The sequence below is a fragment of the Sander vitreus genome, chromosome 5 (assembly GCF_031162955.1).
Source record: "Sander vitreus isolate 19-12246 chromosome 5, sanVit1, whole genome shotgun sequence".
Classification (NCBI taxonomy): Eukaryota; Metazoa; Chordata; class Actinopteri; order Perciformes; family Percidae; genus Sander; species Sander vitreus.
Window position 1 is genome coordinate 2,424,971 of NC_135859.1, and position 15,724 is coordinate 2,440,694.

Below are 15,724 nucleotides of genomic sequence, written 5' to 3' on the forward strand. Positions count from 1 at the left end.
AAAGTTCTGTCTTCCCCACGTTTAAGCCGTCATTTTGTTCAGGCACTGTGTTAGACTGAACCGGGTCCTCTCGCTCTGCATTTTGAAACCATCGCGGTGAGAAGAAGGAGAAGACACATAGCTAGCAACAGTAACGTTAGCCGGGGAGCGAGGAGGAGGTGGGCATGACACCATTACAATTATCATATTTTGAATTAGCAGTGCACTACAGTTAACTGCGATACATGTGTAAAGTAATTTGTTCGGTAAGAATACAAAAACTGTTCTTACTGTACGTTATTGCTAACCGGTGGCTTGAGTGAATAGCTTCTTGCCTTGCTAAGTGGCTAACGTTAAGTCAGAGAATGTCAGTTAATGATTGTTAGCATGCTTGTCAAACTGAAATTGAGTAGCTAAAGGACGTCATTCAAACTGTCTTTCCTTCCAATTTTAACGGACGGTGACCTATGTTGGTAAATGATTGCTTTCAGTTTGTGTACGAATATCTTGAGAAACGTCATGTCTTGCTGTTGGCTTGCCTCTTACATGCCTGAAGAAGGTGGCCCCGGCAAACGTGAGATTGTGCCAACACGAAAATTCTTTAGCATTGTGTTTGTACCAGCAAAACATTTCCATCAATAATTCTCTTGCATTTATTTTAAGTAGGTAAATGTGTTAACCATAAAAAACCTAGACCTGAGTTTGCTAGGTTGTCGTTTTCTTGGATTAGTCGCGGAGAGCATGATGCTACATTCATCCCTTCGGGAAAGTACGTAAATATAAGAGACGTCCTCAACATACAGAACAGAAACCTAATTATTAGGTTTCTAGATATCCATTCTCTGCGAAACTGTCACAAACACGCGTACAATTGTAGAAGAAAATGTAGGAAATGTAACGTTACAACTCAAGTTTTGTGAGAATGGAATTCATTGCCATGCACAACTCCGTCTAAACAACAGCTTTTGTTGTTTTTGCTGTGATAATGCTTTCAAATGTTAAAAGTAGTTTGATATTGATCGTAACTTAATACACATGCATACTGTGTTAGCCTCAATGACCAGCAAGTCATTTTAACTGATGTGTTATGAGAATGTTAAAATTACTGACAATATACGGCCATGATACGAAAAAATGGGTAATATGGAAGGAGTTCAGCGGTGACGTTCGTCAGTACAGTGTCACATGCCGGTTGCAAACTATCTAGTTTATCTCTGCTTAGTGTTTTTGAAGAGATGTGACAATTCACTTTATGTTCGGCGCCTGTCACCCTCAGGTCGTCCAGATTTGAGTTTTCCCACAGTTCTGGAATGCAGCGTGCGCCCTCCCTTGAAACTGAGCATGCGCAGAACATGTTGTAAACAATGAGACTATTCCAGACCGTCTTCAGCTTTGTGTCTACCCAACAGTTTATCTGTGTAAAACTAATAACGGTTTCCCATAGATCCGCGTATAGTCAATAAAAATGTTCCTTGGTAAGTATAGGGACACATTTGCTACTAGATGTCATCACGTACACTGATTTTTTTTTTTTATCGGCATTATCACCACGAAGACGTATCAAATTTGTTGCGTTACAGCCCGTAAACTCACCTCGAATGACATACTTGGGCGTGACAGCAAGCGAATGAACCGACGCATATTGTTATAAATTATCCAGTTTTCTATATTTTTGTGATCGATAATATTCCAGCCCAAAGTTGTGTCCTTTATTTACTCTGTCAGTCTAGATTTTCATCTGAGCAGATTCCCTCATGCTAGCTTTGCCAGGCACATTCCCCAGCTGCTAAAGATGACTTGTTGGTTAGCAAGCTAGCTAGCCGATGCTAGTCCAAGTCTAGTGGTTGTGTATGATAAGATATAATGTGTTGTTGGGTTAATAATATGGGGCTCTGGAACTTTAGTAGCACCTGCTTTATTGTATTACAGGGACTTATATTTGTAAAAGACTTTGTAACGTTAGCTGTTGAGCATACACATGAGCTAGCTATGCAATAGATTTGTGCAGCCTACATGGAAATACTTGACACTGAAGGGCAGGGGTTTAGTTGTTTGGCAAAGTCCGTCTGTATTGTATTTTACAATGTGTGGCAGCTTGTTGCATTAAAAAAGGATAGATGGCATTTTATATTAATATACACACAGCATGGATGGCTATGGGGAATATAGTGGAAAGTAAAAACCTACTAGGCTCACTTCATGTGCTAATATTAGTAATGGCCAAGCTATAGTGTACGCTAAATAAAGTAATGTATTCAGACTGTTTAAAGGAGTATATATATTTTTTTCTTTCCTAATGTATGGTTGTTATTTGTAAGTCATGATAGTGAAGCTGTTTATTTATTATAGTCTACACGGAACTGTCATTTTTAATTGACATTCACAAGTTAAAGAAATCATTTGTGAAGAATTCTGACTTGGTAACGGTGCCCAAGTATTATTTGAAACAAAATTATGATTCTTGATGTACAACAGCAAACATTTGGAACACTGAAAAGAGACCAAGAATCACATTTCCCTACACAATGGTTATTTAGTTTATCAACAACTGCTGGTCATATTTGCTGAAGTGTATGGTGTGGTGTGTTGTAGGGAGCTGAAGCATGGAGGCGGTTCTGAGCAGGCTGAGGGGGCTGAGTGCCGATGAACTGCGTGAGGAGTTTGCCCGAGCAGACCTCAAGTGCGGTCCGGCGATCACCGCTACCACCCGAGCCACCTATGAGAGGAAGTTAGCCCGAGTCCTGGCCGGGTCAGAGAGCTGTGCCGCTGAATTGGACAACACCTCTTTGTCGGGCGTCTCGGACAGCACGGCTTCCGAAGCCGATAACGCCAAATCTGTGTCATGTGCCACATCTGCAGTTGCACCCACTACTGCTGCAACAAGCAGCAGCCCCACTGAAGCCGCCAGCGAAGAGTTGGACTTTGGATACGGTGTGGGTCTCAACCCTCCAGAGGAAGAAGAGATCTCAGTAAAGACGGCCTCAAACAGCTCTGCGGAAGGCAGTAACTCTCAATCCAAAACAGAAACCCCTTCAAAGCCGGTGTCCCCAACCTTTTATTATGGCGTGTGTCCACCGTGGGAGGATGTTTTGGCTAGAAATGGTAAGACAGACTCAGCTTGTTACTTTGTGTTGCGTCCTACAGATTTCACTGTTACATTTTGAGAGTTAGCAAAAGTTACATCACAAATTTGGGAATCGCAGCAAAGAGTTTACATGATTGTAGGGAAGAAAAACACCTTTTAAACCATGACTCGACTTCATGTGTAGATGCAAAGCCAGCATCATTTCACACACAATCAGAATTATTTCAATGAGAGAGGAAAGTATACAATGTATTGAACACCAGTCTAAACTTAAAGATCTAAAGTAATTATCTGTCAATATCAAATGAGCATCATGCTTGTTCACATGGCAAATGGGTTGATTTACACTTAATAATTGTTTTTCTGTTTTCTGAAGTCTTTAATCATAGTGAGAAATGATTTTTTTTTTTGAGTGGCGTAGTGGTTAAGGGACATACCATTTACTGTAATCACAACATCCTCAGTGTTATTCCAGCTGTGTCCTGTGGACCTGTGTTGCGTGTCATTCTCCTTTTCTCTTCCCACTTGTTTCCTTTCACCTCACAACTGTCCGCTATCAAATAAATACCCTGAAACAAATCCTTGTTGTTGATTCCATCTCGTGTAACTACTGGATGGAAACGTACATGATGAATAGATAATTAATTAAATTAATTAATTAAATTAATCATCAATTTTTTTCAATGTATCAATTCTTCAATGTTTCTCATTGTCTCAGACTTTAAAAACAAAAATACTCCTATGAGCTCTATTTTCTTTGATAGGTTCAACTTTGGGCTTTGTACTGACTTGAGGCTAAAGGCCACCTTTTAAAGATTTTCATGTTGCTGCTTGTTTGTTTATATCGACTGTGTTTGTCCAGTTTCTGTATTTGTTCAGGAGTACTTGCTTCTGCTGTAGTCTGACCTCCACTTTTAGGAGATGAAAACATTTGTTTTGTGGTAAGCAGCAAGGCAGTAGGACTGCCTGAACTCTCTGGAATAGAGACTTGCTCTAAATTAATCTTGAGCTACCCCTAAAATCAATATTGTTAACCTGTCAGGGCAGGCTTTTATTGCACTTTGTAGATTCTCATCAAAATATGACTTAACAGGCTGACTGGACAAAAAAAGGGAAAGGAGGAGGAAAACAATCATTCAACCACCAGTTAGAAAGCCACCTTAACAAACTGTAATAAAGGAAACAAGAAATCTCGGCCATGTTAAAAAAAAAAAAAAAAAAATGGAAAGAAAAGCTGAGTCTTAGTGTTTGTTTTTTTTGTCTGTAGAGAGAGCACATGTATACACAGATAAGAAAGATGCCCTTCAAGCTGTTAAGACGATGAAGGGAGCCCGCTTCAAAGCCTTTCCCAACCGTTTGGATGCTGAGAAGTTTGCTAAGGGGATCTGCGACTATTTCCCCTCTCCTAACAAATGTACACCCTGTGTATCTCCTGTCAAACCAGGCCTGGTCAGTAAAGGTAAGTAAATACTTGTCTGTAATAAAAAAAATATAAATGGGCCCTACTTAATACCCACTGTTGTATATTTTATTAGACGTACAGTCTAGGTTTCATCATGGTATGGCACACTGATCCTTTTTGGCATGTAGAAGGTCAGCACTCAGAAACATGCTCAACAGAGAGCAGCAGGGTTAAAACCGGAGTAAATTGTTTCCTTTCTCTGTATAATTAAAGGAATCATGCTAAGGCTACAATATTGCATGAGTTTCCCGACAGTGATTCAAACAGTTGCACTGTGAATCCTTGCCATAAGCAAGATCACTTATTTAACTTTAATTTTTAGTCACAACATGCTAATTGTCTCTAATTTTCTGCATTTCTGTCTTTTATTGCCTGATAGAGCAGTGCAAAGCAGATCTTTTTTGGTAGGACAAGTAATCCACAGTGTCTATAGTGGGGGAGAGAAGGGTACACGGAGCACACCAGCCTTGAACAATGTTTGGAGTTTTTGACAGCAGTGCCTGTCCTTCACTTTCTTCTCCCTCTCCACATCAGACAACATGGAGGTTGATACCATCAACCGGGAGCGGGCCAACAGTTTCAAGAGCCCACGCACCCAGGACCTGAACGCCAAACTGAGGAAAGCTGTGGAGAAGGGCGATGAGGTGGCCTTCAGCGACCTGGTCTGGAGCAACCCACGCTATCTCATTGGCTCAGGGGATAATCCCACTATTGTACAGGTGAGGGAATAATGTCCTGGTGTACTTAGTCTCAGATTGTCTATTTATTGCAACTTTCTGAACCAGTTTCCTTAACATTAGGGGTATCACAATTAAAATTTTAAATCGGAAATAAAACGATCGCAATGAGCTTATTGAAATCAAAAGCAGGATCAGCGATCCCCCCCGGTATTTTTTTTTCTCTTTCCATCCCCACCTACTTGTGCACTTCCAAAATAAAAATAAACACACAGCACAGCTTACCAGCTGGTAGCATGCAGCTAAAGACACAAGGTAACATTAGCTTACCCGATACCCTGCAGTCGGAGATGACAGAGAAACAACAGAACTGGAAAATCCTCCTGCTTCCCTGAAGTCACTGGTGTGGCAACATTTTGCCTTCCCCGAGTGAGTTATGTAAACAAACAAACAACCAACCACCATTAAAGCCTGTGGGCTTCGAGACTTCATGGTGGATTCAGGTACCCCTCGTTAAACTCGTAGTGCATTCAACTGTACCTCGTCAACTCTGAGAAACTCAAACTGTTGTTGTAAAGTACCCTTCTTCCATCTAGTGGCTCTTATTGTGGCATTGCCATCACTGCTGGGGGAAAAAAAGTAATTGAATCGTGAGTTTAAAATCAAATGTGGAATTGAATTGTGAATTTGGAGAATAGTGACACCCCTACATAAAATAAATAAAACCTGAAAAAAGACAAATAAAGGGAGAAAGAGAATGGAATCATATACAGCTACACACATTCTTGTATTCCTATATGAAGAGAGCACTATGAGTCATTCCAATTTGTTATCCCAGTAACGGTAGTGAAGTAAGATATAAATGGAATCCACGTTTTACTGAACTCAGCCTTTTTCCCCCTAAGGGACAATTGAATCTTTTCTAGTTTTAGATAGAACATGACATCCTTCAGCCATCTAGCATGGGAAGGGGGTTTAGGATCTTTCCAGTTGAAACAGGATAAGACGGTGAGCTAGCAAGCAAGTAAAGGTGATTACAATATAAATATTTATTTTAAATATTAAAGCTTTCTCTGGTTTTACACAAAAAATGTAGCCTAGACATCTAGACCACCCTAGCGGCAGCAAATGTAATTTGCAGCCAGGGTCGTCTAGCAACTCTCCGTTGGCTTGCGAGCTGGAAAATCCAATCTCTGGCCGGGCCAATCACATCGTGTATAGAGTTGATGGGCGGGCTTATGGCTGCTGCTGCTGCTGCTGCTGCTGGCGAACAGCGGTCTTTAGAATCGGCTTTGGCCGCGACTCTGGAAGACTTGGAGTTAAGCTTTTCTTTGAGAAAAGAACAAAGAACGGCACTGAAGTCATTCTTAAAAAATGAAGATGTGTTCGCAGTTTTGCCAACTGGATACGGCAAAAGTTGAATCTATCAACTAGCTCTGCTACCTTCTTCGTTGCTCTGGTTGGTTGTAGAGCTATCCTATTGCGTGCAGAGGGAATTTGAAAGACAACCATTTATCCCGCCCCTCGGATTGAATGGTGAGTTTCCAGACCCAACATCTGGATGTGGGTCTGGCTTGTCAGGCTACTAAAAATGGGGTTCAACTAATATGTTGTAGGTTTCACTGAGGCAGCATTGTTTAAGCTTGTCTTAGTAGTACATAGGGCTGGGTGATATATATTGTTGTAGAGATATTAAATGATGATCCTATGTCGGAATAGAAGAATTTGGCCATATCGCCCAGCTCTAGTAGTGCTGTTTTCTCAAACTCTGTGTGCTATTAATAGAGATGCATCGCCTTACTTGAAACCTTGTCAGTTGTTGCTACATAAACATCTTTTCCACATCAGTGCCAACTTTTCAGCTAATGCCCTTGTCAAGATGAAGATACAAATATGACCTGGCTGTGTGTGTATAATTATTCTTGTACATCAGTTTAAAAGTACATTCATTATTTTTTTTGTGTGTGAAGAAACTCAGTCTTAAATTCAAAGTATTAAATCAGTCTTAGAAGTTGGTATTTTACATTTTCAAATTGAATACTACTATATTATAAATACCAACTTTCATCATTAAACAATGAAATAAATGTTGGGTGCTAAATCCCTAACTTCAGCAGGTGAAGTTAGGGTCAGATGCTGCTTTTGGAGAAAATGAAGTGTTCTTTCCTGTCGACAGGAGATTGCAGAGGATTATGTCCTGATCCATACAGTTGTTTCACTGTTTTGTCTGGTTAGGAGGGCTGCAGGTACAACGTAATGCACGTGGCAGCCAAGGAGAACCAGGCAGGCATCGCCCAGCTGCTGCTGGACACCTTGGAAAACCCTGAGTTTATGCGCCTCATGTATCCAGACGACAAGGAAGATATGCTGCAGAAACGTATCCGCTACATTGTAGATCTTTACCTCAACACTCCAGATAAGGCTGTACGTTCTTTTACCATACCAGCTAAACCAGATTAGATTGGATTCTTTCGATTTCTTTTCAACTCTTTTCATTGTGTCTTGTGTGTTCCAGGGCTTTGAAACACCGCTCCACTTTGCCTGTAAGTTTGGGTGCCCGGACGTGGTCAACGTCCTGTGCTCGCATCCTGACAGCGATAAGAACTGTAAGAACAAGGATGGCCAGAAGCCTTGTGATGTAAGGAGTTTTATTTTTTGACTTTTATTGAGCGTAGTAACAAGCACGCTCAGAGAACCGTCAGCATAGCCTGGGTTGTCGTTGCTGGGGGTTATTACACAGAAAGTATTCATGAATGTGTACGTATGGGAGCTGTCTAGCAGCTGCTCAGCCTCGCACAGTTCTGCTGAACACTGGTATCCTGGCAGTTGTTGCCGAGGGAGGTACAGTTATGCTACTCACTCAGGTTTTGAAGCTGTGACCTTTTTAAGCTTGCTTTTTAAATCTTTTGGCAACAATCACTCACTGCACATTGAAGGCTAAAATTAGATGAGCAAATTCTTTCCCCAGCTAATCCAGCAGCAGTTGTACTCTATGCTGTCCGCTGTACATATATTCACTACAGGGTTCATACGTTTTGAAAAAACCTGGAAAAGTTATGGAATTTGAAAAATGCAAATTCCAGGCCTGGAAAGGTTTTGGAAACATAAAAAGACCCAGAAAGTTTTGGAAATGTCAAAGTTTTTTTAAACACAGCATAATAATATGTGATTTAATAAATGTATTTCACGTCGTCCTACCCTCAACGTTCTATTTGGGGCGGGATATTACGAATCCCACTATGAACCACATAAATTGTCATTCATTTTATTGTTAAACCTCTGAGGGTAAACTTTAACACATTTTTATTCTTATTGTATAATGTCGACTGACATTTTCAGGAATACATAGTCATGGAAAATTGCCAAAAAGTCATGGATAAATGATATGGTTAAAATGCGTATGAACCCTGCCACTATTCTTCTTTTTCTTTTCCTTTCCACAGATTATTTGTAGCAGAAAAAATAAAACAGTTGAAGTGAAGCAGAAGATAAGTGACTATTTGGAGGGTAAGGATACATACATTTCTTAAAACATTACTGGTTTTGTGTTCCTATTCTCCCCCTGCTTCCTGAAGGACACAGGCAAGTGCCATTTAGTGCACTTTGACACAGAGAGAGGCCTGATTAAATAGAAGCATCATGTGGCCGGGTTAGATCAGTTGGTAGAGCAGGCGCACATATATAGAGGTGTATGCCCCGACGCAGAAGGTCCAGGGTTCGAGTCCGACCTGGACGTTTTTCCTGCATGTCTTCCCCCTCTCTCCCCTTTCATATCTAGCGGTCTTTTCCATTAAATGCTGAAATGCCCCCAAAAAATCTTAAAAAATAGAAGCAAAATGTTGCATCCTACAGTTTGAATTTGGCTGTGCGAGTCAATGTTGATTTTTATGATGTTATGGTGTTAGCCATGTTGGCTGATAGAAGGAATTAGGCTAAAAACATCAGCAGCAGGTTGAGGTGCTATGAACTGGTGTAATTGGGTTAGTGCAGAGTTACTTCATTGACTGGCCGTAGGTACGATTGAATAAACCGCAATTTTGGATTGCAAATCACCTTACAGCTCTAGTTGTGTCTTTTTGTTCAATCCCCTGAGTCAGTCTGGGGTGTGACAACGTTGGATAAATGGTCCTGTGCTGAATTTGGCACATGAGTATGGCATTTGGCATGAAGTTCTGAACACTGTATATCTTTGCTCACTGTCCTGTGCACAGACTGACAGCACCATATGCAACAGAATATATATATATTTTTTTTTGGGCATTTTAGGCCTTTATTTCCATAGGACAGCTGAAGACATGAAAGGGGAGAGAGAGGGGGAATGACATGCAGCAAAGGGCCGCAGGTCGGAGTCAAACCCGGGCCCGCTGCGTTGAGGAGTAAACCTCTGTATATGGGCACCTGCTCTACCAACTGAGCTATCCGGGCGCCCATGCAACAGACATTTGACAGCACACTAAATTAGTTTTTGTGTTAAAGCACACTGCCAGCTTAAAGTTTGATTCCCACTGATGCCACCCTCGTTGAAAACCTATGCGCCCATTGTTCTGTAGTGCTGTGGATAAGTCATGTCCATCAATCTAAACTTAATTTTTTTTTTTTGTCTCACAGACCGCTGCTTCATTCCGTTGCTGAGGGCGACGGACAACACCTCCCAGCCAATCATTGGTGGTCTGTGGTCACCTGAGTCCTCAGAAAGTCTCTCGCTGATGCAGTTTCATAAAAGAAGCCCTATGGATCCCGTGATGACTGTCACAGCCTTTGCTGGCCCGCTGAGTCCTTCTAAAGCAAGTTCTTTACCTGAGTACATGTCTCTGTTTGCTCATGTCCAGCACCGCATCATAAAAAAAACCTTTAGTGACCAGCGCATATTGTTTTCTCCTGTAGGCAGATGATTTTCGTCGGTCCTGGAAGACGCCGCCCAGAGACCGGGCGGTGCTTTTTCACCACATTCTTAAGTCTGATCCTGACCGTGGGGCAGAGAGAGTGGGCAGGTAAGTCCAAAACCTGTGTGTGTGTATATATATATATATATATATATATATATATATTCTGAAAGATATTTTAAGACTACTGAAGGGCTACTGCTGTCGACTGTGATGCATAAAGACAATACAGTGCAGGAAATACTTTTTTGCACTAGCAGGATAAACGTGTCTTTGGGGATTATAGACATATTGGGTCATGTACTACACACACTGGGTACAAACCTGGTTCAGCCTTTGTTAAATGTCATCTTTCTCTCTCTCTCTCTCTCTTTCTTTCTTTTTATTTATTTATTTCTCTTTCTTTCTTTCTTTCTTTCTTTTTATTTATTTATTTCTCTCTCTTTCTTTCTTTCTTTTTATTTATTTATTTCTCTCTCTCTCAGAGCAGGGAAAGGGAATGCAGCTGAACGAATACGCTGCATGTTTTAAATAGTGTTAAAAAAAAATAACGAAACGCAACGTGACGGCTGGTGTTGATTGTATGGCGCACCGCCACAAATTAGTCTGTGTGGGAAACTGAGTTGAATCATACCTCTATAAAACAATTTCAACAAAAACTGAACATTAACCTTCATGACGGTAGAATCTATTGTAGGGCTGTTGGTATTATACTATTAATTTAAGCAAGATGTACTTAATAAACTGGCACACTGAGTGTAAATCCTTTCTCACAAACCATGTGAACAATGAAAACGCCAGCTTTTTACTAATGAATGCAGAGAAATGGCTGAACTGTAATGTGTAATCTCAATGATAAGTCATCCTTTATATCCAGAGACCTGGCTCATGAGATGGGCCACCCATGGGCTGAGTACTGGGACTTTCTGGACAGTTTTGTGGATCTGTCTTCTACTGAGGGGCTCCGCAAGCTGGACGAGTACCTTAGCAAGAAGGATTTCAGCCCACGGACTTATGAAGAGGCTGGGGAGAATGAGACCAGCAACAGGTTCAAAACCCCCTCTCCAGGTACCTTCACCTGTTCTAAATCAGGGAAGCTGCAAGTCCTGAAAAAGCATGCATGACTGAATCTGTTAATTGGCATTGTAGTGTAATCAGTGTTTTTAAATATAGCCTCTTGTATGATACAATAAGATATGAAATGGACATGGAAAGGATTTTTGCAAATCTCCCGCCATGAAGATTTATATGATAAGATTACACTGTAATAATCACTAGTTTTAAGTCTGTTTTGGTCATGCATCATCCCTGGTTGCAGGCAAGCCCAAAAAATTCTGCAACTCCATTTCTGTTGGTGCCTTCCTGGACGAGGGGGATGACATCAGCCTCGAGGAGATCAAGAACAGGCAGAACGCAGCGCTCACCAGCATCACGTCCTCCGCTGCGTCCATGGACTGCCTGAAGGGAGCCGTGGGGGGCCGCGAGTTCAATCACATCCTGCCCATGGCACTGCACCACCGCGGGGCTGACCTGATCGAGACGGCGGCCGGGCAGGACCTGCTGTGCTGCTGCGACGACGGCCTCCTGTCGCCCGGCGTCGTCTGCAAAAACGGGCCGTGCTCCTCCTCCTCCTCCAGAGATAGGACTCACAACGGAGACCAGGTGACGCCCCGCACCTCCCCGTCCTCCTCCTGCCTGCTGTCGCCCATCTCCAACCTCATGGCGGAGTTTGAGCGCATGTCGCTGCAAGAGCCGCTGGACAGCCCCGCCAGCTGCAGGGAGCGCAGGAGCAGCGGCGGGAGCCGGCACAGGGAGTTCCGGGACTCGGCCAGCTCCTCCTCGGCCACAGACGTCAGCTCCGGGCTGGGCCGCCTGTCTCTGGGTCACAGCGGTCCAGACGCCGAGAGCGTGGAGGGGCCAGGCTGGAGAACAGAGGGCGGAGGGGCGAAGGAGAGGCGCAGCAGTGGCAGCTCAGAGGAGTACTTTGAAGCAGAGGAGAGCCTGGAAGTGCTGGGCAGGACTAGGGGGTCAGTGGCAGGGGGGCGCAACTTCTGTGCTAGGTCCAAGTCATGGGATCATGGGGGGAGGGACCTGAGCAGCTCAGGGTCCTCTGGGTCCTCCTATAAGTCCTTAGATAACTCCAATGAGTTCCTACCCAGGACCCCGCCGCACATTAGAAGAGGACTTTTCATTGACGGGTGAGTCACACTAGTTTCTCTGCAGAGAGCGATGATGTTGGGGGAACTTATAGCTACTCAAATAGAAAATGCCCCTGATAATGTTAAGATGGTGTGTGTTACTTTAGACAAAGTAGCAAGTCCTGTCTAATAGTTTTGGGGTACTATAGTCTCTAATTCTAGTCCAGACAAGTGTATACTGCAAGATCAGCTGACAAACACTTGGACTGCTATTTGGGAAATGTGACAGGCTGCCAGAGTTAGATGATCCTAATCTTCTGAGTGGCAATGCTAATAATACATAAAAGTAGATTCATCTTCTGTGGTTTTACAGGGATTCACCATCCAAGTTGGACAGAGAGGTCTTTTCAGCGATAGAAGGCTTAGACGTCGATGCCCAGAAGTATCCCAGCATTCATAAGTGGAAGAGCACAATGAAGGCGTACTCGGTGTCAGACATGCAGAGGTTAGTAGGCGTGGCTGACATTTTGTTGCAATGCGTATTCAGTGTTTCCTTAAGGATTTTTTTTTTTTAGCAGTGGGGGCAGGTCTGTCCAAACAACAACAACAACCCGCCTGCGCCCCGCCGCCAAATGTTTTACTTATGAAACGGAACTGACACTTCGCTGCAACACAAACAAATATATTTATTCACACACAATGAGGCATATTTTCAGTTGTGACTGAACTGTATTTTTTGAGGAACTATAGGGCACTTAACATCTACAACAGGTCTACACTTAGAACGGACCCACCGCGGTGCCGGTTTTGGTGGAGCTGTTCGTTTAATAGTCGACTCAGAACAAAGCGAACGTTTTGACAATAAACTCCATCAACACAACAGTATGTGGAGTTAAACTGGACGGGCCCAGTAACCTGTGAATAGTTCTACTTGTTAAATTACAATGCGAGTGGCAGCCAACGGGAGGGTGCATTATGTCGGTAGGATCATTTAAAAGTCATGATTTTCTGTACAGCCCTATTTCTGATACCGTGGTGGCAGAAATGTTGCCATGGCGGGCCGCCACTACAAAATCAACATGGAGGAAACTGTTTGTTCTCTATTATCGGTCTACTGGTTTTACTGTGTTTTGTCCTGGCCTAAAGAGTGATGGTTTTGGTTAGAGCCCGACCAATATATCAGCGGGCCGATATTATCGGCTGATACTAGGCATTTTCCAAACTATCGGTATCTGCATTTCTAATGGCCGATAAATGAATATTTCAAAAAATTAACCATGTTCTGAGTGTTGCCGTTGCATAGTTTGTCCACCAGCGGGCGCTCTGCAACCTCCCTGTTTAACCCTTTCATATCTTATATCTTATCTTCAGAACTTTAATATATTTTGATGTTCCTCTGTTCTGTTGTGACAATAAAACAAACACGTTTATTTTTAAACTGCATTATCATATTTTAGTGAGGACTCATAAATAACTACAAATAACTATGGACTATTATGGAAATCTGTATGTTTTGTTACGCGTTTCTGGAATTTCTTTTTAAATGCATATCGGCCGATATATCGGATTTTTAGATCCCCAAATATTTGTATCGATATCGGCCTTAAAAATCCTTTATCGGTCGGGCTCTAGTTTTGGTCTCAGTGGCTGATTAAATCAGATTATCAGATTAAAGGCTAAATACTGTAATAAATATTTATTGTGTGGGGAAACAATTCATTGTCAGAGCTCATTTTTGTTAAATACTAGTAGTATTAGTAATAATAATAATAGTCTCGTTGTCGGACCGTGATATTGTTGACTACATTTACATGAGTACACTCTTAGTCTGAATATGCTTTTATGTTAGTCTGTCTCCTCTGCGGTCTTCATACACCACACTGACATTATTTCTCTGGCCAACCTTCTGAAATAGGAAATGACTAACAGGTGGACTATCCTGACTCCCCAAAATTTGATTTGTCTGAAAAATGTTTCTTATTATAGCTTGTAATAGTCCTCTAATTGACAAAAATGATGGTCACATAAAGGAGGTTAGTTGTTAGTACAGCAGAGATTCAACACAGATGGTTTCAAATAGTTTAGAAATCCCTGTCCCTGTCTTTAAAAAATAAAATACATTGTGTTCGATGGTGGTTATTGTGTGCTATGGGACAGTAGAATCTGTACTTATTTTACCTTTTTCAGGATTTGTAGCAAAGTATTGTAGAAGTAAACACTGACTGGCGTTGATGTGTGTCCTCTAGCTGGCCCAGCCCTGCGGTGGTAAAACCACGACTCAGGATGCAGCATCAGACTCCCGGCTCCCCGGTCAGCGTCCTGATGTCTCCCACCGGCCGCTTCAGTCCCGCCCGGCACTCCGCCCCGACAGACTTCAGCCCCAGCCGTTACAGCCCTGCCAATGCTAGCTACATCCAGCGCATCCGCCTCAAGCACTTGAACGAGCCATCGATCTAACTGCCCCCCACCACCACTACGGCCATACCATCTCTAAGCCCTAACCCCACCCTCCCCCCTTCCCGATACAAATCCAGCTGCACCACGGGGGCTACACCAGAGCTCAGAAACCACATACCTAACAGAAATATGCACAAGTGTCTGGAAGATTTGTATTAGTGATGTATGGTACTGCTCCTATGTAATACAGGAATTCTCATCACGTTGGGTTGTGATGTACACTCATGAAAAGAGAACCTTGACAGTGTATGTTCTGTATGGGTGTGGACCATGTTGAATTGACGGTAATGTTATTTGTGGCAAGTGTGAAGCACCTGTATCATAGCCTGAGTCAACCTTTTTGAATATCGTGAATACAAGCCGCACTCCCCAAAGTTAATCACTAAAACTATCCTCAACAGGATTCTGTCACTGAGGATGTTCTTTTAAAAAAAAAAAAAAAAAATGTCAATATTTTAAAAAGTTATTTTTTTGTATGTTGGGTCAGTAGCACAAAATTTAAATGTTTTTATTAATGGTGTTTAAACCAACTGCCATTTCCTATGTTCTCCTCAGTTCAGGAATTGCCTTAATTTTCTGAAGTGATGGACCAGTTTTCTGTCAGTTTGGACACACTTTCTCTAGCTCATATGTGAAATATCTGGAACATGGGGGGGGGAACTGATTAGACTAAGATCTTCCATGTTTTTTTTATTTTGTTCTTCAATAAATGGATACATTTTACATCTTTTCTCGGTGGTTCCTGGACATGTCTGGACGTTTCTTTTCTGCCACTACCGGCGGCCTTCGAATTTTTTATTTTCTTTCTCTTTTTTTTCTATTATCTTTCATTCACAAGCATCTCCCACATTGTGAGTATGAATGACAAAACACACCCATTGGTAAAGTGTAATTTCAAATTTGTCTCGTCTGGGCTAAAGCTGTATTAGGCCATTTCTAACCACTAGGGGGCAGAACGACTAACTCAACAGCAACAGAATCCTGATGCAATTATTTAGCTTTCTATGGACATCTAGCTGACAAAGAAACTGCCTTAAGCTTAC

General features: G+C 42.2%; 1 protein-coding gene across 3 annotated transcripts; it reads left to right on the forward strand.

Annotated features, from left to right (window-relative positions):
- Positions 1–80: 80 nt before the first annotated feature.
- ankle2 (ankyrin repeat and LEM domain containing 2) lies at positions 81–15,404 on the forward strand. Of its 3 annotated transcripts, none has more exons than XM_078250029.1 (13): positions 81–158; positions 2,572–3,081; positions 4,332–4,523; positions 5,061–5,245; positions 7,439–7,627; positions 7,719–7,841; positions 8,647–8,710; positions 9,812–9,991; positions 10,092–10,194; positions 10,964–11,154; positions 11,405–12,284; positions 12,598–12,729; positions 14,471–15,404. In XM_078250029.1, exons 2-13 carry the CDS (start codon positions 2,583–2,585, stop codon positions 14,679–14,681), a joined length of 2,949 nt encoding a protein of 982 aa, XP_078106155.1. In that variant the 5' UTR covers positions 81–158; positions 2,572–2,582; the 3' UTR covers positions 14,682–15,404. The 3 variants fall into 3 exon arrangements, with proteins under 3 accessions (XP_078106155.1, XP_078106156.1, XP_078106154.1); XM_078250030.1 differs by having other exon boundaries at positions 157–245; XM_078250028.1 differs by lacking the exon at positions 81–158 and adding an exon at positions 1,326–1,454.
- The last annotated feature ends 320 nt before the right edge of the window (positions 15,405–15,724 follow it).

Bases quoted from the DNA above. Each gene is read 5' to 3' on its own strand.
- ankle2 (XM_078250029.1), top strand. From the start codon at position 2,583: ATGGAGGCGGTTCTGAGCAGGCTGAGGGGGCTGAGTGCCGATGAACTG. The intron at 7,628-7,718 runs GTACGTTCTTTT...TGTGTGTTCCAG, and splicing joins TCAACACTCCAGATAAGGCT to GGCTTTGAAACACCGCTCCA. The intron at 8,711-9,811 runs GTAAGGATACAT...TTTGTCTCACAG, and splicing joins GATAAGTGACTATTTGGAGG to ACCGCTGCTTCATTCCGTTG.